Source organism: Aulonocara stuartgranti (genome assembly GCF_965226115.1).
Source record: "Aulonocara stuartgranti genome assembly, chromosome: 14".
Classification (NCBI taxonomy): domain Eukaryota; kingdom Metazoa; phylum Chordata; class Actinopteri; order Cichliformes; family Cichlidae; genus Aulonocara; species Aulonocara stuartgranti.
Genome location: NC_138950.1, coordinates 2050826 through 2076544, shown reverse-complemented (window position 1 = coordinate 2076544; position 25719 = coordinate 2050826). Strand labels below are relative to the sequence as shown.

Genomic DNA, 25719 nt, shown 5'->3' with positions numbered 1-25719 from the left:
TGATTACTGAGTCTGTTGGGCGAGTACGTCACTGGTTACCTTACTGAAGGATAAAGCCTTGGACTGTGTTTCATCCTTAATATGATCACGTCGGGGTTTTATTCCCGAACCTGGCTGCAGTGCTCCTGAGTGACACCGGGCGGTTTTAGTGAGAACGTCTCTGCCAAGACAAGTTTAACCAAACCGACGCATCGGGCATGTGACGGGACAGGATTTATGGTTCGTGCATATCCTGCAGTTCACACATTTTGACAGACAGAAAGCAACAACTGATAAACAGAACTGATAAGTCAATTTAAGTGTTGGCAGGAAAGACTGAAAACTCTCTGATAACCGGCCAAAGAAGACTTAACTGTGTCCAAGTCCGGAGGGAGAAGCTGAATTACTTCTGATAAACCATCAGAGCGCTGCACTGCTGGTAATAGCATCTAAATGCGCCACAAACAAACACACTTAAAGCTGCTTTGGGGCCACTAGGGGCAGCAGGACCCTCTGTGAAGCTCCACGTGTTATCGATTTATCTTTGATAAGCTTTTTACCCACTTGCTCAGATGCACTCCTTCAGGTCTGTCTGCTGTTCTAATATGTTCCGAGGAAAACCCCACACCCTCACACGTCTGATTACTGTACTTTCCCTGCAATCGCTTCAGCTGACAGTTGAAACTCGGCTCTCTTTCATTTTGAACACGACTGATTCAGTCACTTTTCCTGTGAGTGCACCGCCAGGTCTTCTAAGAATATTGCTGCCCGTGTCTCTCTGGTGAGCCTTTCACTTCTCCTTCACGACTTGAACTCGGATGTTAAAAGCTCAACAAACAGGAGAAAAAGATCTGTCTGAAAGTCAGAACTCGCACAGAGGACGAGTTTAAACTCAAAGATCACCTGTGGCAGCAACCGCCCCGCGGCTTCTCCTCAGTAACGTATCAGCACCATCTTCACTCCTCACGTCCTCTAATCATCAAGCTCAAAATCAAGTTAGAGTTTTCAATCAGGGGAGATGCACAGGGTCAGGTGAGGTCAGGTGAGGTCAGGTGAGGTCATGACGGGGCGTCTGCAGTGGCAGCGATTTTTTAAGTTCTGTTTCGACTTTCAGACACTTTTCTTTGACTTTTGTGTCATTTTGGAAGATAAACAGTGAAAAAAAGATTAAATATCTAAAGTTAAAATTCTAAATATTACATGAAATTCAAATCTGATTACAGTTACATTACAGGGTGTCATAAAATGTATGTAATACTTCTCACACAGTGTCAGCGTGCACTCTAAAGACACCTGAATCTGCAGACTCATGACCTGCATGAGCAGAAAGTCCAACCACTGTGAGCGCTCTTGCTGTGCACATATATGTGGAAACTGCTCCATCTAGTGTTCATTAATGGACCGACGTGTTTATTCGGTTTGAAGATCAGAGCAGCCGTTTCCCTCAAAGCTCTGAAGCAGCTGTCACAGTTAGTTTGGATCGGAGTGTAGGGCCGGACCGACTCCTTCCTGCAGACTCAGCCTCACAGTCTTTCTCTCCGTCACACTTTACAGACTTGCTTCTATTTGATTTCATGACACAAAAATGCCTCTCTAAGCACATCTGAGCAGCAGCTGTTACTCGTCACCATTTGTACTCATTGTCTTCAGGGTCCTGGTTAGGACAGAAGTCTTTGTCTGGAGGTGGTTTCCCAGATTATGTTTTTGTGACAGGCCAACAAAAGCCTACGAGATAACTGTTTCTTCTTGCTGTACATATCAGTGCTTTGTGTGCAACCCCACTTCAGGAAATACTTGTAAACGGCTTACTCAAACAGAGTTCAGGGGGGTCTGTGCGGATGTGGGAGGGGAGGTGTGGGTCAAGCCATCACATATCTTTGAAATAATCCTCAATCGTTCAAACTGAATTTGCTCTTTATCTCCTGCAGCAGTTATCTCTCAGAGCACAGACGTACGGTGGATGTGTTTATGGACCTCCCACTGATCAGAGTGTGGTTCTTGGCGAGCGGTGATTGGCTGGTCTGTATGTCAGCAGTGGGCGCGAGCGTACGCCTCGGTCAGAGCGCAGAGATAAATTCATCGGGCTTGAACTGCAGCAACTGAAAGTCTGGGTTTACGCAGCGACACCGGCAGCAGGATGGGCTCCAGCAGCTCCAGCAGGAACAAAATCCCCAACGCCCAGGAGCTCATGCGCCAAACCGGATGTGAGTGTTTCCTGCTTTGAAGCATCTGAAGCAAGTTTGAGGAAAACTAGAGAGGAGAGAACAGACGAGCCTGGGATAAAGTTTACAGCAGTTAAAAGTCTTTAATATCTCAGGTTTTTACAACATGTATGTACAAGAACACATCGACAGGCAGCTGGGAGACATTAAACACAGCTGACCGAGGCAGGTTTCCAGCTGTGATCAGCCTGTAATTACAAGCACAGAATCTTATAGACTCAGATTTTATTCATAACTGAACATAAAAACATAACAAATGTTGAAACTGTGAACATGAACCATGGTGATAAAAATATGAGCTCCTTGTGAACATGATGCAGCGACACGTCTGTAAAAGTAGGACAGGTCCATGTTTGCTCTCTAACACCAGTCTGATGGAGGATTCCAGCTGCTCAGCAGTCCTGGCTCTGCTTCGTCCTCTTGCTGCTTTCATGATGCTCCAGATGTTGTCAGCTGGTCAGAGGTCTGGACTGCAGGCTCCTCTGCTCCTCTGAAGCCGTGAGGCTGTTATAGAAGCAGTCTGCAGTTCATCCGGCTCAAACACAAAGGCCTTCCTGAGAAACATCTGCATGGAGCAGATGTTTCTCTGACAACACTTTACACCTTTCAGCGCTTATGGAGCCTTTCCAGATGTGCCAGCTGACGCCCACGTACCTGAGTCCTGTCGCTGTCCTCGTCCATGCCTTTGTGTACCATCTTCTGAGCAGGATAATGCACCATGTCATAAATTCAAATCATCTCAAACTTGAACATCACGCTGAAGTACCAGCGAGGTGTACCCCTAACAACGAGCTGAACTTCAGGATGTGAACATTTTTCTTCTTTTAACCGTAAATTTAAGAAGACAATCGTTTCAGAGGCTCTAAAGGTGCTGATGGTAAAATCTCGTATTTCTCCCATCGTGGGGTCTTGATCTCTTTATTGGGAAAACCCCAAAACAGTTATTGTCAATAGGAAATGTGTGTGTGTGTGTGGGGGGGGGGGACTCAACATCACTTTCAGCTTTCATGTGAGACTGTAACGGCGACGGTGTGAGTTGTTGCTGTTTCCCGTGTGTGAGCTCATCGTCGGCTGTTTGTGTGCGTTTCCGTGGCAACACCCTGAACTGTCCTCGCTGATAAGGACGCTGTGGGCAGATAAACACGACTGTGCTCGATGGCTGATTAAGCCCAGATGAAACATTAGTTTTTCGTAATAAGAAATATAATTACATATAATTATTATTTCTTTTACTTTGGGACCATAAGCTATTCGTTTTTGATCTTTTCTTTTTGGTTTCCTTTATTTGAATTTCTTCTCCTTTAATTTTGATGTCACAGGATTTCTGCTCAAACCTGTTCGACCCATTTGAGCGATTACATAATATATTTAATATATGCACACCCTGGATACTGCAAACAAACCTCTGGTGTATTTGAGGTATCGACATACAAGTTACTGTTGAAGACAGTCATACTTCTTCCCTCAGCAAGTATTTGCAAAGACTGACTGAGCTGTTAAAGTTTACTCTGAGTAAAGAACAAATCGTGTCTGTTTCAGTCTCGTCTGCTCATCTCCTCCGTCTGCACGACAGGTTTGAGAGTCTGGACAGAGACAACAGAGGATACCTGAGGTGTGTGGACGCACTGCTCACAATCATCATCCAGCTTAATAACAATAATGTTTTTATAGGGTTTGTTTGTTTCCCCAAAAAACATCCCAGAATGAAATAAGCCTGAAGATGAGTTTATTTAGTTTATTTAGTTTTATCCGTCTGCGTCAGAAATATGTAACACTGCTGCAGCAGCGCTCCCCCCAATCTCACAGTCACGGGAAAACATGAAGAAACAGTCATTCAAGATACTTCAAACACTTAACTCGAAACAACACAAAACAAAACAACTTTGCAAAGTTCCCAAAGATGTTTCTAGACAACCTGCCGAAACGCTGTGTGACCTGGTCAAAGACCAGACATAAACTTCATCAGGTCACTCTGAGAAACAGGAAGCTGGAGGACTAGACTCTGATCCAAACCAGTTCAACACCTTCATCTTCAGGATCTCTTTCCCTGATGTGTCCAAACATCAGCGGCCACACAAAGTGTCAACAGGATGAATTCAGAGTCACTGTTGTGACTGTGTCAGGTAACTCTTTAATGTCTGCTGGCTCCAAAGCCCGAACGCCAACCCATTTGAGATGAAGACAGAGAGCTATACTTTCATTTCATTTTGGCTTTTTGTTTAGCTTCAGGTTTTTCCAGAGCAGTTTTTTTCCTTTCAGTTTAGATTTCATTGTTTCAAAATGTTTACTTTTAGTTTTTAGTGTTATTAATGTTAGTTTTAGTCTTTTTAAGTAATAATGTAATGAGGGCATACGTGAGAGGCATGATTGAGGAAAATCGGTCCAGAAAATATAAAACTATACAACCTTTGGAAAGCAGCGACTCACAGTCCTGAGGACATTCAGCGTCCGTCAAAGTCTCATCACACAAACAGTGATAACATTTAATCAAAGTCTAAAACTTCTTCTCTATCAGAAGTTTAGTTTCTAAGTTCATGAAATCCTTTCAGGAAGTTTGTTTACGTCTAGTTTAAAATGTTTTTTCACATCTAGTTTTGATCTTTAGTTAAGTTTGAGTTAACTATAATAACCCTGCTTTAATATGACCGCTCTTAAACATCATGCAGGCTGAAAGTGAAACCTTTGCAGAAAAACAAACAGGTCGTGTTTCTTTATAAAAATCTAAAGATTTAAAACAAAGCCTGTGAGACTCTGAGGGACGTCAGTGTCCCAGAGCCTCTGACTGTCTGTCTCCTTCTGTATCGCAGCCCTGACGACTTTGAAGCGCTCGGAGGTTTGGCCATGAACCCCATCGGAGGCAGAATCATAGAAGCCTTTTTCTCCTCGGGGTACGACAGCCTGCTGTTATCACAGGAATCACTTGTTTCTGCACTGACAGAGCAAGGACTGTCACATCAACTCATTTGAGTTGCAGAGGTCTAGACTCAGGCACTGGTCAGGTGACACTGTGAAGGGTAAACAGGAAGTATTTCTCTCCAGACAGGATACCGTGGACTTTTCCTCCTTTGTCCGGATTCTGGCTCATTTCCGTCCAACTGACAGAAACCGAAACAAAGAAGGAACACAGCAAGAGCTCCCCAGCAGCAGGACCAGGAAGCTCAAATGTGAGTCCAGGTCACTTTGTTCTGTCTTTTATTTTATCTTTGCGTACAATAAAGAAAATAATGTAGAAGCTGCTCAGTTGCCTTTCAGCTGTACGATCTGGACCGAGATGGGAAGATTTCCAGAGAGGAGCTTCTTCAGGTCTGTGTCCACTTATTTGAGAGTTTTCATTTCTTCTCCTCATCGCTGACAAGTTCATAGTTCCTTCCCATGCACAGAGACTCTCCTGTGCAGTCTGTCTTTGGTGTGTGGGGCTGTCAGTCAGGTCTTCATTGTTTGCACAAATTACACACCTGCAACCAGGACGCAGGAGCTCATACTCACATTTGGCTAAAATCAGGGGTTTTTGCATGGCTGCAGAATGGAGGGAAGTGAGAGAAGAATTTTTATTTAGCTGAAAGAAAACATTACCGAGCCCCTCCTACAGTATAAAGCTAGCCCACTGGGGTGATTATTATTTTAGAAAAGAAGAAGTAGCAGGTACTTTGGCTGATCCCTTATTTCCGAAGTGTTTCCCACAGCAGATGGAGCTGCTGTGGACTTGCACTAGAGGAAAACAGTTGCTTGGCCCAGCTTGCCCTCAAAGAAATCCTCTGTGGCGTTAAGCTAGTTTTAGTTTTCTAGAATCAGAAAAATAATCGTGTGTCATCTGCATAGAAGGGTCCACCACTCGCATGTTCTTTAGTTCTGCAGAAAAACGGGTCTCGGAGAGGATTTCGATCAGCATCGTTGGTACATTATTAATACTTGTGTCCTGCGTCCTTCAGGTTCTGCGGGCGATGCTGGGGCTGCAGGTGACCGAGGAGCAGCTGCAGAGCATAGCTGAGCGAGCCATTCAGGAGGCCGACCTCGACAAAGATGATGCCATCTCCTTTGACGAGTTCAAAAAGGTGAGACTCTTACCTGCTTCATGCTGCATCTGATCAAAAATCTGGGCTCTCACACAAATACAATAATAAATGTATAAAATATACTGTGTGTGGTGGTTCAAACACCTCTCAAAGCTCACACATGATTTAGGACCAGCATTTATTTCTGTCTGAGAAACAGAAGAAGAAGAAGAAGAAGAAGAAGGAGGAGGAGGAGGAGGGACTTTCTTCAAATCAAATTTATTTAAAAAATTATTGTTGTGTTCATTTGTTTTTCAGTCACTGGAGAAAATGGACATTGATACCAAGATGAGCGTCAGCTTCCTGAAATAAAGACACAACCTGCTAAGAATTGACATCAGCACAAAGATCCCAGCAGGAAACATCTGCAGGTTGAGATCAGCTCTCAAACCAAACTGGAGATCTGGTGGATAGACTGATGTTACTGCTGTGCACGCTGGGCTGCAGCTGGATTTGTAGTGTTCATCAGCGTTCCCGTGAGCCAGCACGCACACAAGCAGCACAGTGCAGTCACGCACCTGAACACACCTGCGACATGTTAACAGTCTTAAAAAGGGAAATAATAAAGTTTTATTCAAACCTTTTAATGGATCGTTTTATTTAACGTTTAATTAATGTCTGTTCATCAGTGATGTCATGAATCTAAAGGCTGAATTTGTCAGTAGGTTTCTAGCTTTGTGTGCATTAATAAACATCTTTATTCTCTCAGTTTCATTTCACCACACGTGTTTCTTTCTCTGCAACGTCACATTTGGAAACTGCACACAGATCTGTCAGCATGATTAGTTAGATCATCCTTTCCTCTCTTTAATATCCTAAAAAAGGTAAACTGAAGTTAACTATAGAAAATTAATAATGTGAAATTAATTCAAACATACAGGTAAATGTGATTAATAAAAGTCAAATGTAAATGAACCACAAAGTGTTTTCAATTGAAACAGCAAAACCTAATAAATAAATTGATCTGTTGTGAAGTTCTGAGAGCGATTCCCTGTGGCGCCCTCTCTTGGACACACCTGGTACTGCTTGGCCACACAGCTTCAGGAGACCTTTTATTTGCAGTGTGATTCTGAGGCGATTCCATGTTTCAGAAAACAGCACGAGCCTAACAAAGGACGGTGGAGGTCGGTCGGTTCAGACGTAAGCCTTGGAGCCGCTGGCGTCTGAGGCCGGAGCTGCTCTGTAGATGCTCCGACCTTGGCCGGTGGTGGAGTAGTAAGAAAACTGCCTGCAGGGGAGCAGATGAAGGTTAGAGGGCGGAGCAACAGCGATGTACATGAAACAGATTCGCTCACCAACTTTTTAAACTATATACATACTTTATATAATCAGATTTGTGGTCGTCAGCTCGTCTGTTACCTAAAGTGCTCTCACCTGCACAAAAGCTTCACTAATATGCAAAACCGTCAGTTACTCAACACTCTTTGCAGCGTTTCATTTTCTTTCTTTTTCGTTCTTCTTTATGATAACATCTGTACAATGAATCCTGCAGTTCCTCTAACGTCCACCAGAGGCTTCAGCAGGGACTTTACTTTAGAAATGAGCATCTTTACAGCCTGACACAAACTTAGAAGTCATTACTGAGCATTAAATAAGGAGACCACGATGGGTGTGTATGTTTACCGAGCAGGTGGGCTGGAGGGAGTAGTCTTACTGGAGCAGCAAAGCATAGATCCTCCCAGTATGGCCAGACCAGCGGCTGCCCAGCCCAGATACAGACCAGTACCCAGCTCGAACCTGCAGCACAAACTCTAAAGATTCAGCAGCAGGAACACACACACACACACACACACACACACACACACACACACACACTGCTGCTCACCGGACTCCTCCGTAGAGCGGGTCGTAGAAGTCGTTGATGACTCTGGCAGCGTACCAGGACACGGCGATCAGAGTGAAGAGACCTGAAGAAAAACACAGAAGCTCAGGATTCAGTTTCCAGCTGCTCGAGCTCCGGTGTCTCCACAGATCCCAGAACTTTGCAAAAGCCTCGTTTTAATCTGAATATTTTTTAGATGTTTGTTTTCAGTTAAATGAGGAATAAAGATGATTCCATCCTGAATACTGATGTGCACATGCAGCGATATCTGTTCTCTAAATATCACCATTTCTTCTTCCACAAAGAAACACTCCCCGTGAAGTTCTGATCATAGCACAAACACAGACTGTATGTCGTCATTTACATGTTCTGTCTACGTCGACATTTCCTGTACGACAGCCATAATTTGAAACAAGTGAAATTGCAGCTTCCAGTTTGTGCAGGTTGAACTGCAGGAAGGAGAAACAAAACGAAAACGCTGCTTTTTTACAGGTTTGGGGTTTGTTTCTGCTCCAGTCCCGAAGCCTCGTACCCGACAGGATGAAGAGGATCCCTCCGCTCAGGACGATCTTGGCTTTGACCTGCTCGGGCGTTCTGCCGAGTTTGGTGCATTTGAGTCCCAGCACGGAGACGATGATGGAGGTCAGACCGCAGAGCAGGGACAGGATCATCAGAGCCCTGCAGGTCTGCAGGTGAGCTGCAAAGCATCATTACAGGTAAATGAACATCTTCCTCGTCGCACAGCTTTACAGTTTTTGCAGATGTCTTTTCCCTTTTTATAAACCCAGTTTATCTTGTGGGAACAAGCCATCATCTAGTTCCCACAACATTAAGCAACATTGTCCTCATGGGACTCATTAAAGTTCATGAACAAGCTGTTACTTGTTTGGGCAGCAAAAGATAAGAACTCGCTATAAATAAGATATATGACCTCTCTTATTTCTGTCTCAGCTCTCAGGCAGAAACAGAGATGAGTTTTTTTCCAAAACTAATGCTCTCATCAATGAATGAAAAATAATTGTCCTTGCTGTGGACCTTTTCCTGTGCTCCGACTGAGCCATCATCATAACTCCATAATAGCTGCTGATGATTACGAAGCAGCCGTTCTCACCCGACAGTCCCAGCACCGTCTTGAACTTGCTGCACTGGATGGACCCCAACGAGGTGGCAGCACAGCTCATCCACAGGCCCTCGAACTGCCACTGGCTGGTGGTAACCGACTCCGACTGACTCCTCATCTTCCACACCTGGTTGGAGGTACAGCTGGACTGCAGACACCAGGACACCACACCCAGAAACAGACCCACAATCTGCAGGCCCACCGCCATTCTGCTCAGCGTCTCCGCACACACCTGGAACACCTGGAACACCTGGAAACAGATGATTTTGAAGAAGGAGGAGGCACGAGCTGTGGAGTTTGTGGAGTTCCTCAGGGCTCTGCTCTCGGGCCGTGTGACATCTGACACCTCCATGAAGTATCAGTGACTGAAATTAAGCTGAAATTAAGCTGAAATTAAGCTCACCAATCAACGTAGTATTAAATGTTGTGTTTAATATTATTTTTTACTTCTTCAAGAACTCAGATAATATTCGGAGCTGATACTAAAGATATATGTGTATTTTTTCTATTTTCGTTAACAGAACATAACACAGGAAAACAGCACTCGGATCAGTGACGTGGACCAAAGTCCAAAGAGCAGCTTTGACTTCTGTGTTTACAGAGTTTACTCTGAGCTGCCTGCAGCACAGAGAGTAAATCACCGCTGATGGACGTGGTGCACGAGCTCACTGTGGGAAGATCCGAGCCAGTTTGTAAAACACAAACTCAAATGCAGGCGGTCGACTCAAAGTCAACTACGATTTCCCGTCTCGGTGTGACTCCAAACACGTGTAACAGGATTTCATCAGTGATTATAGTAAAAGTATCACTGTTGGGACACTGTGTGATTTACACTCGCTGGCCACTTTATTATGTACACCCTGCTAGTACAGGTCGGACACATTTTTCCTTCAGAACTGTTCTCGCTCTTCGTGTCTCAGATTCAACGAGGTGCTGGAAACATTCCTCGGGGATTTTACATCCACGATGTGAATCTCCCATTTCCCACACCCCAAAGGTGCTCTGCTGGATTGGGATGTGGTGACTGTAGAGGCCATTTGAGCTAAAGAAACGAATTTCAGGGAGATGAACAAAGAGGACGTATCCGTCCCAGCAGAGTGTGCATCCCCACTATCGTGTTTCATTTGAAAATAGGAACTATCTGCCGCAGAGGAGACGTGGAGCTCAGTTTCACCCGTACAGACCTGTCGAAACGCACACGTCACCTGAGCCAGTTGTTAAAGGCTAAAGTGCAGCTAAAGGTTTGACGGCTGGAGTCTGATGGATCGGTTCTTACCGTCGGCACAGGTTTGGAGGTTGCAGAAAGGCCTTCTCCAGGGTTTGTGTCTCTGCAGGCGTCGCTCAGGTTGTGTCTGCGATGTGAAGCGCGGCGGTTTGAAGCGGGTCTGATCTTCTGAGGTCTGCTGCTGTTCAGGGTCGATGAACTCTGGGAAAGGCCAAACCGTCTCTAAACACACATCAGTATCGACATTCAGGAATCCCAGTTTCACCTCCCACCGTTTGTGATGAGCTGGTTTCAGCCGTCAAAGATAAAACCCTGCTTCTATGCAGGAGTGGGACAAAATATACCAAAAGAAGGAAACCTGTGGTTTAAAAGTCCTTCAGAGCCTTTTTGATAAACTGAAAACAGCAGGTTTCCTATCCTGCTGCAGCAGCTCTTCTCTCTGTAAGGCTTTGACATACAAGAGGACCAACAACAGGTGATCTTTTATCTGGGAAGTCCGTCCTTGCTTTAGTAAGACGACTGCAAACAAGCTGCGGTGATTTTAACGGCAAATGTTCCCTCAGGAACCAGAGGGTTCGCACACCTCGCACCTCCTTCGTCAAGTGTTTGGTTTGAAAAGCTCCAGATGTTTTCAGCTGCTGACAGATGTGGAGTTTAATACTCCGATTCTCTGGATGTGGGAATATGTTGTTTGTATGAAATAAGAACCTCTGTGCTGCTCTAAATCCCTCACAGATCATTCAGCATCACCGAGGTCTCACAGATGTGCACACTCATGTCTGATCTCAGTTGTGAATCAGGTAAAAGGTTTGAATGAGTGCATTTTATTAAAGAGACATTAAAAAAGTGCGAGTCTCTGAGCGAGGGTCGGCCTTTTCTTTAGTTTGAGGTGTTCAGTGTTCATCTCTGTCTCGTTCATCGATTTCAAAAACCAAAATAATGTGTCACAAGCTCTGGTGTGCTGCGCTTCAGCTGCTCTCCTCTCTGCGTGCTGTTGGTTTGTAACAAAGAATGAGTGTGAAGCTCTGCCGTCATTATCAGACCACTGCTACACGACTGTGGGAACAGGTCCCTACAGCTGAACAAAGACTGCATCAAGACAACGGCTATAAAGGAGCTGTTAGTATTTTGTTTACTTGTTGATGTTGGTGCTGTATTGTTTTTGGTCCCTTTGTTTTAAACTTTGAATAAATCTCAGAAAATCAGGTTTTGATCAGTTTATTTTTCCACAACACAAATATCATCGAGTCTATTTTAAGAAAGTTAAACCCACGAGCATCACAGGGCTTTATTAAAGCTGTGAGCCAATCGCAGCAGGCGTATGACGCTCTCCGTGACGACCCTTCAGATCGCGCTCTGACACCATCAGTCTGATCTGTTGGTGGACTTCAGCCTGTTTGGCAAACACGGTGTTTGTTCAGTCGTCCGGTTCGTTCTGCAGCAGCAGCCAGACTCTAGTTTCAGACACGGCGTCCTGATGGGGTTTGAAGTTTCACCTGAGGTAGGTGGAGCTCTTTAAGAATCCCTCAGTTGTCTTTTTAAGTCTTTTACAGATTTTTGAGGCAAAAAGTCCCTCTGACTGGTTCTGTCTGGGCTGTTTGTCACACGATCAGCCGACAGGTCGTTGCTGTAAACCTCTGTGCCACGTTTGTCTTTGTCTCTGATCAAACTGTAAACAAAAGCAGGCGAGGAGACAACAATGGAATCGTTCATGTTTTATAAATACAAGTACGAGTCTTTACTTCGACTCCGGCCTGTGCCCGGGCTCCGTGATTCTCTCTGTACATTTTATACATCTTTACATGTTACGTTAGCATTTTATTTCCTTCATTCTCTGTGTTTCAGCGTCCTAAATGGCGCCTCCTCGGTCCCCTCCGCCGCCGCCTTCTCCTCCTCCCGGTCCCCTTCGAGTTCTGAAGTCGTGCCAAAGTTTGACGAAAGGTTCTCGGTTCTTCCAGATCAACTCGTGGCCGAACAGAACGTACCAGCTGAGGAGAGAAGAACAAGTCTGATTAAAAACACGTCACTGCAACGTCGTCACAAAACAGAATAAATCAGTTTTCCAAATATCTCAACGTCCAAAACACGTCAGCGAGGAGGCCCTGGTCCCGCTGCACCTCCTCGGCGGGCTCCCTTTCTACAGCTCGTGTCTACAGTCTCGCTCTTTTCTTCACTCAGGAACACAAACAGGAAATCGACAGCTTTGCCTTCACACTTCCGCTTCTACCTATTAACCATCTGATCCAGAGAGGTCAAACATAAGTTCCAGGGACCAGAATCGGCCCGGAAAAGACTGCAGTCTGGCTCTGGAAAATGTCAAGGAAGCCATCAATTTTGTACTTTTAACTGTATTTCCACATTTTACAGCTGTTCCTATGGATACAGACGTCGCCCACGGCCACTCACACTAAACCAACGTGATTAAGTAATTAAGTTCAACAATTAAGTGACAGAAAAGCTGTTTTTTTTCCCACCATCTAATATAGAAAATTACTGTAAGAAGGTAAAAAAAAAACTTCTCTGTGAATTAACAAAGAAAATTAAAAATGAACCTTTATAAATAAAAAAATCGACTAACTTGCTAACTTACATTCCAAACATGGCTCCTCCTAAATGAGCAGCATGGTCGAAAAACCTCCATCCAAGCACCAGGCCTGCGGTATCCATGGCAACGATGGCCTTGAGAGCCTGCAGACAGACACGGAAACAGAGCGCGAGTTCAGTCAGGTCAAAGCCAGCAGCAGGAGCTGAAGCTCAGGTGGGTTTCAAAGCAGCTTGCAGATGTGCAGCAGCTGCAGGTGGGCTGATGCAGAAGATGAAAAAGAGATCTCTGTCCAGGTAGACTGGGCGAGGAGAGGGGTGGGCGGGGTCTTACGTTGCCAGCGGTGAAGGTGAACATGGGGAGGAAGATGATGGCCAGTTTGGCTTCAGGTATTTTGGTACAAACAGCAGCGAGGACGGTCATGATGGCGCCAGACTGAAAACAGAAACAGGAACTTCAGGCTGTTTATTTATTGAGAACATTTACAGACGTCCACCAAAGAAAATCGCTCAAAAGAATCACATCAGTGTGTTCGCACTGACCTCCTAAAATCTACACGTCCTCTAAAATAAAACCATAAAACAGACGTGACTCTGAGCGAGGTACAGTTTGACCTGTGAAGCAGTCACTCACCGCTCCGAGAGATGGGCCGAACCTCCCCGTGGCCATCTTGCACACATAACTGACAAACGTAGAAATAACACCTGAAAACGGAAGAAATAAAATCAACGTCACACTCATAAACAAACACAGATAATCTCAGAGATTACACCACAGTGAAAAGCACCTGCCGACAGGTACACGGCCATGAACTGCTCTCGGCCCAGCATGGAGACGGCGCTGGTGGAGAAGCTCCAGAGGACGTACATGTTGGCCGCCATGTGGAAGAACGAGAAGTGACTGAAGGCGGAGAGAATCATGGGAGAGCACAGAGTCCCTGCGGGGCAACAACAAACAGCCACAGTTACAGAGGCTCAATCGGAGACCCTGAACGAATCGTGGCGGCGGTGGCGAGACTCACTGGAGGCCGGATTGGCGGTGAAGTATCTGATCATGAAGCGCTGCAGAGACGGCACTCTCCAGCAGCAGAACACGATGGCGTTAGCAGCAATGATCCCTGGGAAAAAAGAAATTCAATCCAGCAACCCCCATGTGAAAGTTCAGCGCTTTGCTCGTAAGCACTGACTCACCTGTTACCGTCCTCTGGCCCTCGCTCAGGCTGTTCCACCATTGGTTGATCTAAAACACAGACAGCCAATTAAGACTCAGATCAAAGTGTGGGTGGAGCCTGGTTACAGGTGATGACGTCGAACCCTCACCTCTTTGCGGATGTCTCCTCGTTTCTGAGGTCGCACCTTCTCCAGCCAATCGGCTCGCAGCTCGTCAAAGTAGCTCTGCACTCGAGACTTGAGGGACTCGTACTGCCAGATGGCCGCCGAGCCGAAGGAGCAGCCTGTAAACTGACATGGAGTCAACACCTGTCCGTGACATCATCAGCGGCGTCATCGCCACCGAAACAACATAAACCTACCCCGATGGTAAAGACGAGCGGCCTGACGAGCCGGCCGAAGGCGCGTGGGGGACTGGGTGGAGCTTGATGGTCCCAGTGAGGAGCGGGGGTCCGGCGCTGTGCCGCGGCTTCAGAGGATTCGCTGTGGGCGGGGCCTAACTCCTCTTCCACCTTCTTGGACTCGGGTTTCCTTGCAGCTTTCCTGAAGCCGCATCTCTGCTGGAAGCTTTGAGGCCACCTGGTGGACAGACGAGGAATCACAACTGTGAGAAAAAAAGTTCTCTTTAATGAAGCGCCAGCATCCTCCTGCCACAACCACAGACAGGAAGCACAACAAAAAATGTTGTTTCCTGTCAAAAGGCAAAAATAATTAAATGAAAAAATCATTAATAAATAACCAAAGGAACAAAGTTGTATCGAAGAATCTACATTTATTACTGACGCTCCACACACACAGGAAAGGCGATGGTAATTTCTGGAGATTTGATTGGTCAGTAGGTGGTGAGCAGGTTGTGTTCACAGCACAAGTTACCATGGTGAACTCCTGCTTCGCAGTACAGACTTCTGCCAAGGACCCGACTCAATTCATCTTCCCGTGATTAGATAAAACCTTCCCGCTGAGAGTGGGTGCACTTTCTTTTTATCATGACTGTAAATGCACCAGTGTGTCAGAGTATAAACATCCTGCCAACCTTTTAATTATCTAAGGATTAGCTGCTGTCTCCTTTTACCAGCCGGCCTCAGACTGAGCAACAATCCCAAAAACATTTTTACCACAAACGTCTGGTTTTATGTCACTGAATCCATTTAGTAACTTTTGGTCATTGGAAGGGTCCGAGTGGACTGCTTGTGGATTATAAATAAAGCCACCTAAAGCAGCACAGGTCAGCTGGCCACAGGAGATTAACCCCTGGGTTTTAGGGCACCGACGGAAGCAGCGTCCCTCTGCACTGAGCCGGAGGGAGGACTTGAAAGAGCTTCGGAAGAACTGCATGTAATGGGCATGTATGTAAGGGGGCACACTGGGGTGTTTAAATAGGACAAACAGCTTTACATCACCGGATAATTAGATAAACACACAAACACACCCAGGCAGCTCCCCGCTTGTTAGCAGCGGCTAACGTTAACCTGCTAACAGCCCGTTGATTCTAAACTGTCCTTGAAGCTAACGGAGCTAACTCCGGCAGCAAGGATCTGTCTGTTTGTAACCCGGGACGGGCTGCTCGCCCCCGCCTGTGGGGACTGACCTGCCACCCCTCACGGAGCTCCGTAAGCCTTCATCTCCGGTCAGTCTGAGCAGGACGGAGCAGCTCCTCCACGCCATATTGGATCCCGGTGACCCCGACAGGTCGGCCGAAGGGCCGCCTAGCAGTTGTTCATTTCCGGGTCACCAAGGAGCTCCGGCACCGTCAGCGACGCCCGCAGGACAGAGGCGGATACTGCACACAATTGAATCAACAAAACAAAATCCTCAACACGAAGCACAACATCCGCCTGTGACCTTCAAGGTAAAACGCTGCCAAAGTCAATACAACGAAATTTGATATTTATTTTCAGAGTGAAACACAATAAATGCAAATGAGTGTCAGAGGAATAATACAAAAGTGTTCTGGTACTAATTTTTAAGAACAAGGTATGAAGATGAAGATATGAGAAAGAGTGGTTGAGAAGAAGAGAAATGGCGATCACTGAGGAGCAGTGTACTTTAAGAGTGTTGATGGAGAAGTATAGAGAAGGTCAGAAGGTGATGAACTGTGGATCTTTGTGGTCTTTGTGGATCTACAGAGAGTATGTGATGAGAGTATGGTATAGGTGGATGAGACTGTAGAAGAGAAGAAGAATGAAAGTAAATAGAAGCAATGAGCAGGAGAAAGGTGGAAAGGTGAAGAGAAGTATGGAAGATAGATACCCGGGAGTCAACCACCCAAAGGAAGGGTCAGTGCACAGGAGAGGTGGTAGAAGTAGAGGTTGCAGGCGGGGTGGAGTGAAAGGAGACAAGTGTCTGATATGACCGATACTTACGACAGAAAAATAGCACCAAGAGTGAAAGAGAAGGTTCAAAAGATGATAGTGAGACCTGCTGTGATGCATGGTTTGGAGATGGATGTTGAAGGTGGAGCTGCCAGAAGGAAAACAGAAAAACCTCTGAGGTGATCCATGAATACAGTGGAAGACATGGGGTTGGTGTGACAGAGGAGGGTGCTGGGATAGGTGGGTGGGTGAGATGGAAGCAGATGGTGAACGCTGATAATAATATAATATAATATAATATAAGATAATACAATTTAATTAGGGGGCATTTATTTTGAAAGCGCTGAGTGGCGGAAGCGGGGCAGGTTTCCGGTGCTTGTGTTCACTGTGGAGTGGCTCGCCTTGGTTCGGTTCGGTTCGGTCCGCGACAGAGGAGCAGCTGCAGCGTGGGCAGTGCAGAACCAGCGTGTGACCGCGGAGGAACCATGGCGGCCCCTGCTCTCTCCGGCCGGGCTGGCTCGTCGGGCAGCCTCGGGAACAGCCCCACCATGGCCGCCGGGAGGCTGCCGCACGGCGGCGGGCCCGAGCTGGACTTCAGGTCGGCGGCCCGCATGGAGGATCTGAACCGGCTCATCCAGGAGTTCAGCAAGCACGACCAGCGGGAGTACGACGACCAGCGGGCTCTGGAGATCCACACGGCCAAGGACTTCATCTTCTCCATGCTGGGTGAGGACACGCACGCACACACACACGCACACACCAGGCTGCGGTAAACATCCTCGGACTCCACCTGATTATTTCAGCTGGTGTGAGCGCGGAGCTGCAGGGGTGATCCAGATGTGCAGAGGCTCAGGTGATGCACATCTGCTCCACCTGGACCGCATTAGGGATCGCATGCATCCTCTTAGCCTCTCTTCTTCTCGTTTCTTGGTTTAAAACGAACATAAAAGTGTAGCTGAGCTTCTCCAGGTGCTGCACAAATACGAAAATACTAAACACAGACGACACTAACACCACCCTCAGTGCAAGGTGAAGCCCACTACAATCCCAGCCTCATCCACACCTTCAAATATATTAAAAACAAACAAATCTTCACTAATATTAAACTTCCAGCTGTGAGGACTCCGACCAGCAGGTGTTTTTTCCGCACATAGCGCATCAGTGAGGAACAAATGTGCTCAAATATATTTAAAATTGTCAGATTAAATTCTGCCAAATTAGTTGTCCGAATTTCTTTTACAGCGAGAAATAAATCATCCGTTTTTTCCCCAAACATCACCCCGTGGGGCAAATGAAAAGATTCCAGTTCCTCTGACGTCCAGCAGAGGCAGCAGTGAGTCAGTCCCCCATAGACTCCCATGTTAAAACTGTACAGCAGAAATAAACATGATTGCAGCCTGATACACAAACTGTTTGTCTCTGTGGATAATGTCCTCCTTCGTAACACCTGTACAGTAGAAGAAAGTTTTTAGGGTTCACCTGGTTAAACTGTAATAAGGCTTAAAGTTTATATGATTAGGGGCGTGGCCTCTTTGACTGATGGGTGGATGATGACACAGGTGGCTGTAGCTGCTAGCTGACTGCTCAGCTTCACCTGAACTGGACCTCTGGACCGTGTTTGTGCTGTTGGAGCCTTTTGGAACATTTTCAATGTGTCACGTGACCAATAACATGGCTGCTGTGAGGTTACTGTAGTAACAGCTCATCCACGAAGGCGGAGCTCCGGTCCTGCTAGGGGAAATTCTTGGATTTTAGCATGTAGGATTTCTGCGGCACAACCAGGAAACTGATTTGTTGTGTGCACATGTGTGGAAATTATTTTATTTTATTCCCAATATTGGTGCAGGATTTGGAAAAATTAACTGTGTGAGGGGACGACGCATCTGTTGACCTTTGTGTTGAGCACTCTCTTTGATTGGTTGGTGATTTCAGTGCATGTGTACAAGCTGGCGCGCCGCGCTGAGCTGATGTCAGATGATTTGCGTCAGCGTCCTCCGTCTCATTTTTCTGGCCTTCGTGCTTTGATTATCCTGCAGTTTGCTGTGTGTTTGCAGGTGGCTGAATAATTTAGTTGTGTTGCTTTGTGGTGCAGACGCACAACACTCCTTGTGAATGCGTGTTTAGTTCACATCACTCGTGCTAAATCTGACTCTCTTAGAGGAGCTCTTCAGCTTCTGCCGTGCTGAATATTGTCTCGATGGCCTGTATGAGGTCACTGCGGTCAGGTGCAGGGAGGAGCTGTGATTGGCTCATGCAGGTGCGTGCTCAGTGCTCATTTAAGGAGCTCTTGATTCTGATGGTGGAGCGTGCACTTTCTGTATCGCTCGATGATGTTCGTTAGAACACGGGCACGAAAATCCAGATTAAAATCCAATGAATCGCTCCGCACAGTGTTTGTTTTTGTTTATTTATTCAAGAGTTTGTTTACAAACAGTTGACAGAGTTTGAAAATAAAGAAAATTATTTTCATTAGATATTTCTGTATACTCTGTTTGTATTAACATTTACTTCTTTTTATTAAATGATGATCTAATGTTTGACTTTGTTTCTCTGTAACATTTGAAGCGTTTGATCAGAAATAACATTTTAGTTTATTACGTTGACCTTTGAATTTATTTGAATTGCTCTACAGCACATTTGTTGTGTTTAGCATTTTGAAGATATGCCAAGATATAAATGGTAAATATGTCTTCACATTTCACTTAGGAGAAAAAATGAACCTCACACAGCTTTAATATCTGACATAAATCAGGAATTACAAGGTTATAATTAAAATTTTGAAGGCGGTGGGGCCCTAACCTTTCAAAATAAAAGGCCACAAATCTGCTGAGAGGACTCAGCTCATCATAACTGAACCTGAGAGGAAGTGCGGAGGATGGAGTGCAGGAATGCGAGTTTGATAATGACGCTGGAGCGCCTCCAAGATCTGGATGTAAAAAGACTCTCTCACACACACACACACACACACACACACACACACACACACACACACACACACACACACGACAAAGACAGAATCACACACAGAAACTGCAGAAATGTCCATCTGACAGAGCCGCACACTCACATTAGTGTTCATTTTCTCAGATGTACTGACAGTCTGCCAGCTCGCACACGGCGCCTCCTCACAGAAATAACAAGCGTTCCAAAATGTCCCAACAGGAAGCGGCGCTCCATCCTGTCTTCACAGCTCGCTCACTGTTTGCAGCTCACAGACAGACCAAAAGAAAAGCGATGAGGCGGTTTTATGCTCCAGATTTAATCAATCCAATCAATAAAAAAGGAAAATCAGTCAGGAATTATAAAGTGAGTGTGAGACGTTCATTCAAAGACAGTGTGTATTTGCAGGATCGTCTCTGTACCGAGGTAACGAGCAGCCCCCGAGCTGAGTTCATCTGATTTATTTGAAACTGTTTCTGAGAGACGGACTGCGTGCGTCCAAACAACCGCAGCGCAGGAATGCAGTCGACAGCCAGGAAGTGTGTGCGCCTCTTCTTTAAACTCAGCAGAGCGGAAAACTCGTCCAGGCCGGCCCGGCCCGACCGATGGGGCTGAACGCAGTGACCCGTCGGGGCTCACGCGGTCCGCTTCCAAACACAGCGAGCTTCAAAAATAGACCTGACATGAAAGGAACTGGAAAACAGGAGGGCCAAACTGGACCCGATCCAGACTGAGCTGGACACAAACGAAGCAGACTTCGTTAAAAGCTCACCTTAACATCAGCCTCGTCTGTGAAAGCAAAAACCAGACTGGACGAATCGGCAGAGCCGCCGGTCAACGTTAAAGAATTTAATTACAGCAGGGGGAAGCTTTTAAATCGATGTTAGTCGAACTTTATCCAGATACGAATGAGTTGCTTCTGACGTCAGTCTATCTTGTAAGCAGACGTGCCCGGACCTGCCCTCCTCGGCCACGACCTGCAGCTCATCTGGAGGAACGTTGCGTCGTTCCGCCAATCAGTCAAGAGATTGGATCTCTGCAGTGCATCCTGGGGGTTCCTCGGGGTCTCCTCCCAGGTCCACATTCCTGAGGTCAGCCACAGCCATCCTGGTCAGATACTGAACCCGCTCAGCTGGCTGTAAGACGAGTATCTCGAGGCCTAAATCCTGACCCCCGGTTACACTTGTGTGCGTGGTGCTCGTTTTTACACATAATCTTTATCTGATCCTTTTTGTCGTCCTCTGTTTCAGGAATGGTCCAGAAGTTGGACCAGAAGCTCCCCGTGGCCAACGAGTACCTCCTCCTGTCAGGAGGCGTTCGGGAGGGCGTGGTGGACATGGACCTGGACGAGCTGAGCGTCTATGCCCGCGGCACAGACTACGACATGGACTTCACCCTGCTGGTCCCTGCGCTCAAACTCCACGACCGCAACCAGCCGGTGACCCTGGACATGAGACACTCGGCGCTGGGCCACTCCTGGCTCAGCCTCCGCCTCTTCGACGAAGGAACCATCAACAAGTGGAAGGACTGCTGCACCATCGTCGACCACATCAACGGCACCACCAACTACTTCTTCTCCCCAACACTGGTGGCTGACTGGTTCTACCAGTCCATCTCCTTGGTGCTGCTGGAGGTGCAGAAGAAGCCGCAGAGAGGAATGCCAAGGGTGGAGAAGGTGGAGCGGAACGGCACAATCATCTCCGTCATCCTGGGCGTCGGGAGCAGCCGGATGCTCTACGACATCGTCCCCGTGGTGTCGTTTAAAGGGTGGCCGGCTGTTGCCCAGAGCTGGCTGATGGAGAATCACTTCTGGGATGGGAAGATCACCGAGGAGGAGGTGATCAGCGGCTTCTACCTCGTCCCCGCCTGCTCCCACAAAGGCCGCAAGGAGAACGAGTGGCGCCTGTCGTTCGCCCGCAGCGAGGTGCAGCTGAAGAAGTGCATCTCGTCCAGCCTGATGCAGGCGTACCAGGCCTGCAAAGCCATCATCATCAAGCTCTTGTCCCGCCCCAAAGCCATCAGCCCCTACCACCTCCGCAGCATCATGCTGTGGGCCTGCGACCGCCTCCCCGCCAACTACCTGGCGCAAGACGACTTCTCCGCCCACTTCCTCCTGGGCCTGATCGACGACCTGCAGCACTGCCTCGTCAACAAGATGTGCCCCAACTATTTCATCCCTCAGTGCAACATGCTGGAGCACCTGTCGGACGAGACGGCCATGCTGCACGCCCGCAAACTCTCCTCCGTGCGCTCCGACCCAGCCGAGCACCTGCGCACCACCATCGAGCACGCCAAGGCCGCCAACAGGCTGACGGTGGAACTGCAGTGGCGGGGCAGCACCAACAACCTGCCATCGCCGCAGTCCGACGCCGGCGGAGAGAACCAGCCCGACGACCGGCTGGCCAAGAAGCTTCAGCAGCTCGTCACGGAGAATCCGGGCAAATCCATCTCAGTCTTCATCAACCCGGACGACGTCACGCGGCCGCACTTCCGCATCGATGACAAGTTCTTCTGAGACTGACTTCCTCCTCCCTCTCAGCCTTTCTCCTCCTCGCCTTGTCCCCACCTCCTCTGAAACTTTGTTTTTTTAATTTTTTTATGTTTCTCTGCCACAGAGTGAAGTGAGGTGATCGTCTTGTCGTGTCTGCCACAATTTTTTTATTTTTTATTTTTCTATTCCCGTCCCCACCTCCTCCTCTTTCACTGTGTGCCCTGTGGTTTTTACCTGCTGAATGCCTTTTACACACAGCTGCACAGCAGCAGGTTGTTTTACAAATGAAGGAAGTCCACCTTCGGCCGGCTCTGCTGCTCCAGTGTTCGTAGTTTGTAGTTCAATATAATTATCAGGGATCCTGGAAATGAGACGAGTCCACCAACTCCTGAAATCGTGACGTGTGTCTCACGCCAGACTCGCTGTTGTTTAAATTTGGCGCTGAAGCTCTGACGGCAGAAACGATGTGAAAGCGAGGAGCCGGGCTAAAATCAGCTGCTTTGATACGAATGTGGGAATTTCAGTGCTGGCGTGGCCAAAGCCTCAGTTTTTATTTCATTTTTACTTTTCTGTGATATAGTGAAGAACAATCAAAGCATAAATAAATAAATCCTATTTCTGCAAAGACTCAGCATTTCCACTGTTCACCCGTTCTCTTCAGGCCTTCTGCAGTTCTCATGTTGGACACCAGCCGAATTCTGATCGATGGAGATCTGATCCTGAGCTTTTCAGTTTGTGGACTTCAGCTGTTCCACCTGCTCCTTAAAGACCAGACAAACTAAAACTCCTCAAAGACGAATTTCTCCCAACGATTTAGGAAGAATTCGGTGACAATCTGTTTGTTTTCCAGCACGATGAAGCTCCAAGTTACACGCCTCAGGTGATTACTGAAGCTCAGAGATCATCACATTCATATTTGGATCCGTGCATGGATCATTGATGAGGCAGGACTGCATTTGTCCAGCAGAGAACTGCAGGAGTCATGAAGGTCGGTCTAAATGCTGACCAGTGCAGAAAAACTGAAGCGAGCGTCAGCTGCTCTTCACCTCCACGCGCTCGTTCCTCGTGATGACACGAGTACGAGGTTTTCATAATTATGAGCAAGTTACTCAAAATATCTAATGACTCGTTTTCCAAACCAAACAGCAAGTTTTCGCAGCAGCTCGGCGTCGAGCATTTCAGAGCTCGCTGATCGGACGGCGGACGCTTTCAGGAGCTGCGGACAGCCTGAAGTCTCACATCGAGGAGCAAAAGCAGCAGAGCTCGGACGAAGGTGGATTTTGTCCCTCTGAGGAATGTCTTAGTCCCACCGCGGGACGACGATGATGGTACTAACGTCTTAGAAACTAACTGTAAAAAGGAACAAAGTGACTGAACTCTGACATGTGTGGGCAGAAGGAGGAACAGACTGACGATGGTTTGTCGACTACTTTTCGTCTGATTTTGCACAGAATGTAAAAAAAACAAACACCGCCGTGTTTCCTCTCGATGGCGGACGCCGTGTCCTCCTCACTGTCGAATGACGGTATATCATATCAGTTGATGGTGACACTTTACCGACGCGTGGTCGCAGTGCACGCTGTAGATGTTCTCATTAACCGGCAGAGCTGCAGTGATTGTGATTGGTCCAAAGACGCAGCTTCCCCTGATGGAGTCGGCTGAGCTGCCGGTTGGTGTTGCATCTCGTTCGCGCTCGCAGGCTCACGTTCTGACAGACGCCCTGGATCCCGTGTAGTTTGCAATGTTTTCCCAGTTTTCCTCATTTCAGTTTGTTTTGATGAGCTTGAGCGTAGTCCAGAATCCTTCCAGACATTCCAGGGTCCAGATCCAGACGGATGGCGTAGCTCGTGGTCCTGATGGGGGCGTGGTGGGTTTTGGGCCTGTGCGTGTGAGCGAGGCGTAACAGTTTGGGACTTGAAGCTCACAGCAGCGTTTCTGTTTACTGCTCAGGTTAATCTGCTGCACGGCGACCGCAGTCAGTAACGTGTCACATCCGGCTCGATATCACCGGCCTCGCTCGCCACTTCCTCTTTCTCCATCTTGTTTGTTTTGATCACTATTTAATAAGCTTCACTGTAACTTAGTTTATTATTTCTAACCTGACCGATGTTTACTCTGCAGCTGCTTCTTAGTGTTTGGATGTCGAGGGTTCGACTCCCCTTCAGCGCCGCCAGCTCGCCACGTGATCGTCGGCCTTTCAGGTCGCTCACAAAACATTGGGACCAAATCCCGATTGGGACTTTTTACACTCCAACTGTAGGTGGAGGTTTGGTGTGATGGAGCTCCAGGCTGGTTTCTGGCACAGTTACTGTGCAGTAAGCGAACGCTGTTTGGCTCCAGAAACCACCGATTATGTGGCGAGCCTCAGTTTGGAGCTCAGGCAGCTTGGCTGCGGGATGTGTCTAATGAGATGGTGCTGTGATGTCATTACCACCACCTCTACAAGGGTTTTTTTGAGGGGCACAAATCATCACAGATTTAGCCACATGACCATCAGACACTGTGGTGTCGTGTTTATATACAAGGAAAAGAAAAATGTGCTTCATCTCAGCTTCAGCCTCGGTGAAACCTAAATATTGATTACAGAGTCAGAGCCTGTGCTCAGCTCTGATTGGACAGCTGAAGCGCGACTGCAGTCAGCACTAATGCGAGCAGCTCACTACAGCTTAAAAACACTAAAGCAGATATTTTTGATCTCCTGACGTAAACGAGCATCGGCGACATCTGCCGCCTTCAGGATGCGACTGCGCGCCGGCATGTTTGAGCCGCAGCTGGTTGTGCCGAAGGTGAGTCGTCCCAGGTTTGTTCTGTTTTTTTGTCAAAGTCTGAAACATTTCCAGGAAAATGCAAAAAACCAGAAGAAGAATCTGCAGACGTCTGCAGACAATGCGATCTCCATATCCTCATCCTCAAGTGCAATTAGTGAACACAGAACAAGTACACACTTATACAAACGCACATATACGTCATGTAGCATTAAGACACTGAAGTAAGTTAAAGCTGAACGGTACACTGCTCTGCCGACCCCACAGACCCGCACTGACACTCCCACTCAGAGGTTTTTCACACCATCAAAGTGCCGCACCACGCTCTCCTGCTCGGTGGAAATGTAATCAGTGTGTTCTTCTGAGCTCCGTGACTTTTGACCTTACTGCTTTCTCTATTTGTTGAGAACCTTTTGACTGTGAGTTTTTATTTTTCTGTACCTCGCTGCTCTGCTTTGTTATGACGATGGATTTCTTTATGCAACGTAGACGTGGGTGGGTGTATCCCTTCAGATGGCAGCTCCTCCCCATCTGTGAAGGCTCTTCGCTGGATTTCACTATAAAGTCTTTTAAGCTGAATTTCTCTCTACGTCCTCAGTGAGTCTTTCTCAAATTTACATCTAAAGTTCTCAATAAAATGAAACCTTAGTTTACATTTCATGAAAGGAAAAACAGTTAATGAAGTTCTGCATCAACTTCAGTTCTTAATAAGTGTAACTGACATCTCGGTGTCATCAGAAAAGTAAATTAAACTGCAGAATATGAGCATCAAACCTTGGAAAGTCTCACCTCCACAGAGTAAATCAGGCTGTCATCTGCACAGTGATCGATTCTGTTGAAGAGTGGCTGAGAAGAAAAACACTCCAGAAGTGAATCTGGGGCGGCGCCACTCAGATTACGATTGTCTGCAGTTTTAGGGAACAACAAGAAAATTCAAGATTTGGTCAACAAGGCCTCACGATTGAACCCTGGATTGTGCCACTTCAGTTGACTCATTAGCTCATGTGATTTGTTTTACAAAATTTGCATTGCACAGATTTATTTATCTTAATTATACTACAGTTAGAGACCAGAATAAAG

General features: G+C 47.0%; 4 protein-coding genes across 7 annotated transcripts; 2 read left to right on the top strand and 2 right to left on the bottom strand.

The window, feature by feature from the left end:
- Positions 1 to 2026: 2026 nt before the first annotated feature.
- On the top strand, positions 2027 to 6840 carry chp2 (calcineurin-like EF-hand protein 2). Of its 2 annotated transcripts, XM_082502633.1 has the most exons (7): positions 2027 to 2183; positions 3741 to 3813; positions 5009 to 5089; positions 5241 to 5365; positions 5443 to 5504; positions 6131 to 6253; positions 6512 to 6840. In XM_082502633.1, exons 1-7 carry the CDS (start codon positions 2117 to 2119, stop codon positions 6563 to 6565), a joined length of 585 nt encoding a protein of 194 aa, XP_082358759.1. In that variant the 5' UTR covers positions 2027 to 2116; the 3' UTR covers positions 6566 to 6840. The 2 variants fall into 2 exon arrangements, with proteins under 2 accessions (XP_082358759.1, XP_082358760.1); XM_082502634.1 differs by lacking the exon at positions 5009 to 5089.
- Positions 6841 to 6946: 106 nt separating this feature from the next.
- On the bottom strand, positions 6947 to 10553 carry LOC309687570 (claudin-1-like). 3 transcript variants are annotated; one of them, XM_082502629.1, is made up of 6 exons: positions 10472 to 10553; positions 9187 to 9445; positions 8440 to 8772; positions 8079 to 8160; positions 7877 to 7990; positions 6947 to 7481 (listed from the first exon to the last, which is right to left on the bottom strand). In XM_082502629.1, exons 2-6 carry the CDS (start codon positions 9401 to 9403, stop codon positions 7388 to 7390), a joined length of 840 nt encoding a protein of 279 aa, XP_082358755.1. In that variant the 5' UTR covers positions 9404 to 9445; positions 10472 to 10553; the 3' UTR covers positions 6947 to 7387. The 3 variants fall into 3 exon arrangements, with proteins under 3 accessions (XP_082358755.1, XP_082358754.1, XP_082358756.1); XM_082502628.1 differs by having other exon boundaries at positions 9187 to 9436; positions 10472 to 10546; XM_082502630.1 differs by having other exon boundaries at positions 8608 to 8772; positions 9187 to 9436; positions 10472 to 10546.
- Positions 10554 to 11622: 1069 nt separating this feature from the next.
- parlb (presenilin associated, rhomboid-like b) lies at positions 11623 to 15895 on the bottom strand. The gene is made up of 10 exons (XM_082502627.1): positions 15720 to 15895; positions 14494 to 14710; positions 14282 to 14422; positions 14153 to 14201; positions 13984 to 14079; positions 13750 to 13899; positions 13596 to 13666; positions 13296 to 13397; positions 13011 to 13108; positions 11623 to 12408 (listed from the first exon to the last, which is right to left on the bottom strand). Exons 1-10 carry the CDS (start codon positions 15794 to 15796, stop codon positions 12270 to 12272), a joined length of 1140 nt encoding a protein of 379 aa, XP_082358753.1. The 5' UTR covers positions 15797 to 15895; the 3' UTR covers positions 11623 to 12269.
- Positions 15896 to 16805: 910 nt separating this feature from the next.
- LOC309687568 (nucleotidyltransferase MB21D2) lies at positions 16806 to 25218 on the top strand. Its single transcript, XM_082502626.1, has 2 exons — positions 16806 to 17169; positions 20634 to 25218. Exons 1-2 carry the CDS (start codon positions 16929 to 16931, stop codon positions 21896 to 21898), a joined length of 1506 nt encoding a protein of 501 aa, XP_082358752.1. The 5' UTR covers positions 16806 to 16928; the 3' UTR covers positions 21899 to 25218.
- The last annotated feature ends 501 nt before the right edge of the window (positions 25219 to 25719 follow it).

Bases quoted from the DNA above. Each gene is read 5' to 3' on its own strand.
- LOC309687568 (XM_082502626.1), top strand. From the start codon at position 16,929: ATGGCGGCCCCTGCTCTCTCCGGCCGGGCTGGCTCGTCGGGCAGCCTC. The intron at 17,170-20,633 runs GTGAGGACACGC...CCTCTGTTTCAG, and splicing joins CTTCATCTTCTCCATGCTGG to GAATGGTCCAGAAGTTGGAC.
- chp2 (XM_082502633.1), top strand. From the start codon at position 2,117: ATGGGCTCCAGCAGCTCCAGCAGGAACAAAATCCCCAACGCCCAGGAG. The intron at 5,366-5,442 runs GTGAGTCCAGGT...GAAGCTGCTCAG, and splicing joins CAGGACCAGGAAGCTCAAAT to TTGCCTTTCAGCTGTACGAT. The intron at 5,505-6,130 runs GTCTGTGTCCAC...TGCGTCCTTCAG, and splicing joins CCAGAGAGGAGCTTCTTCAG to GTTCTGCGGGCGATGCTGGG.
- LOC309687570 (XM_082502629.1), bottom strand. From the start codon at position 9,403: ATGGCGGTGGGCCTGCAGATTGTGGGTCTGTTTCTGGGTGTGGTGTCC. The intron at 8,161-8,439 runs GTAAATGACGAC...GTTTTTCTTCAG, and splicing joins TGTCGACGTAGACAGAACAT to GTCTCTTCACTCTGATCGCC. The intron at 7,482-7,876 runs GTAAACATACAC...GCTCCCCTGCAG, and splicing joins CCCTCCAGCCCACCTGCTCG to GCAGTTTTCTTACTACTCCA.
- parlb (XM_082502627.1), bottom strand. From the start codon at position 15,796: ATGGCGTGGAGGAGCTGCTCCGTCCTGCTCAGACTGACCGGAGATGAA. The intron at 14,423-14,493 runs GTAGGTTTATGT...ACTCCATGTCAG, and splicing joins CGCTCGTCTTTACCATCGGG to TTTACAGGCTGCTCCTTCGG. The intron at 14,202-14,281 runs GTGAGGGTTCGA...TCTGTGTTTTAG, and splicing joins GAGGAGACATCCGCAAAGAG to ATCAACCAATGGTGGAACAG.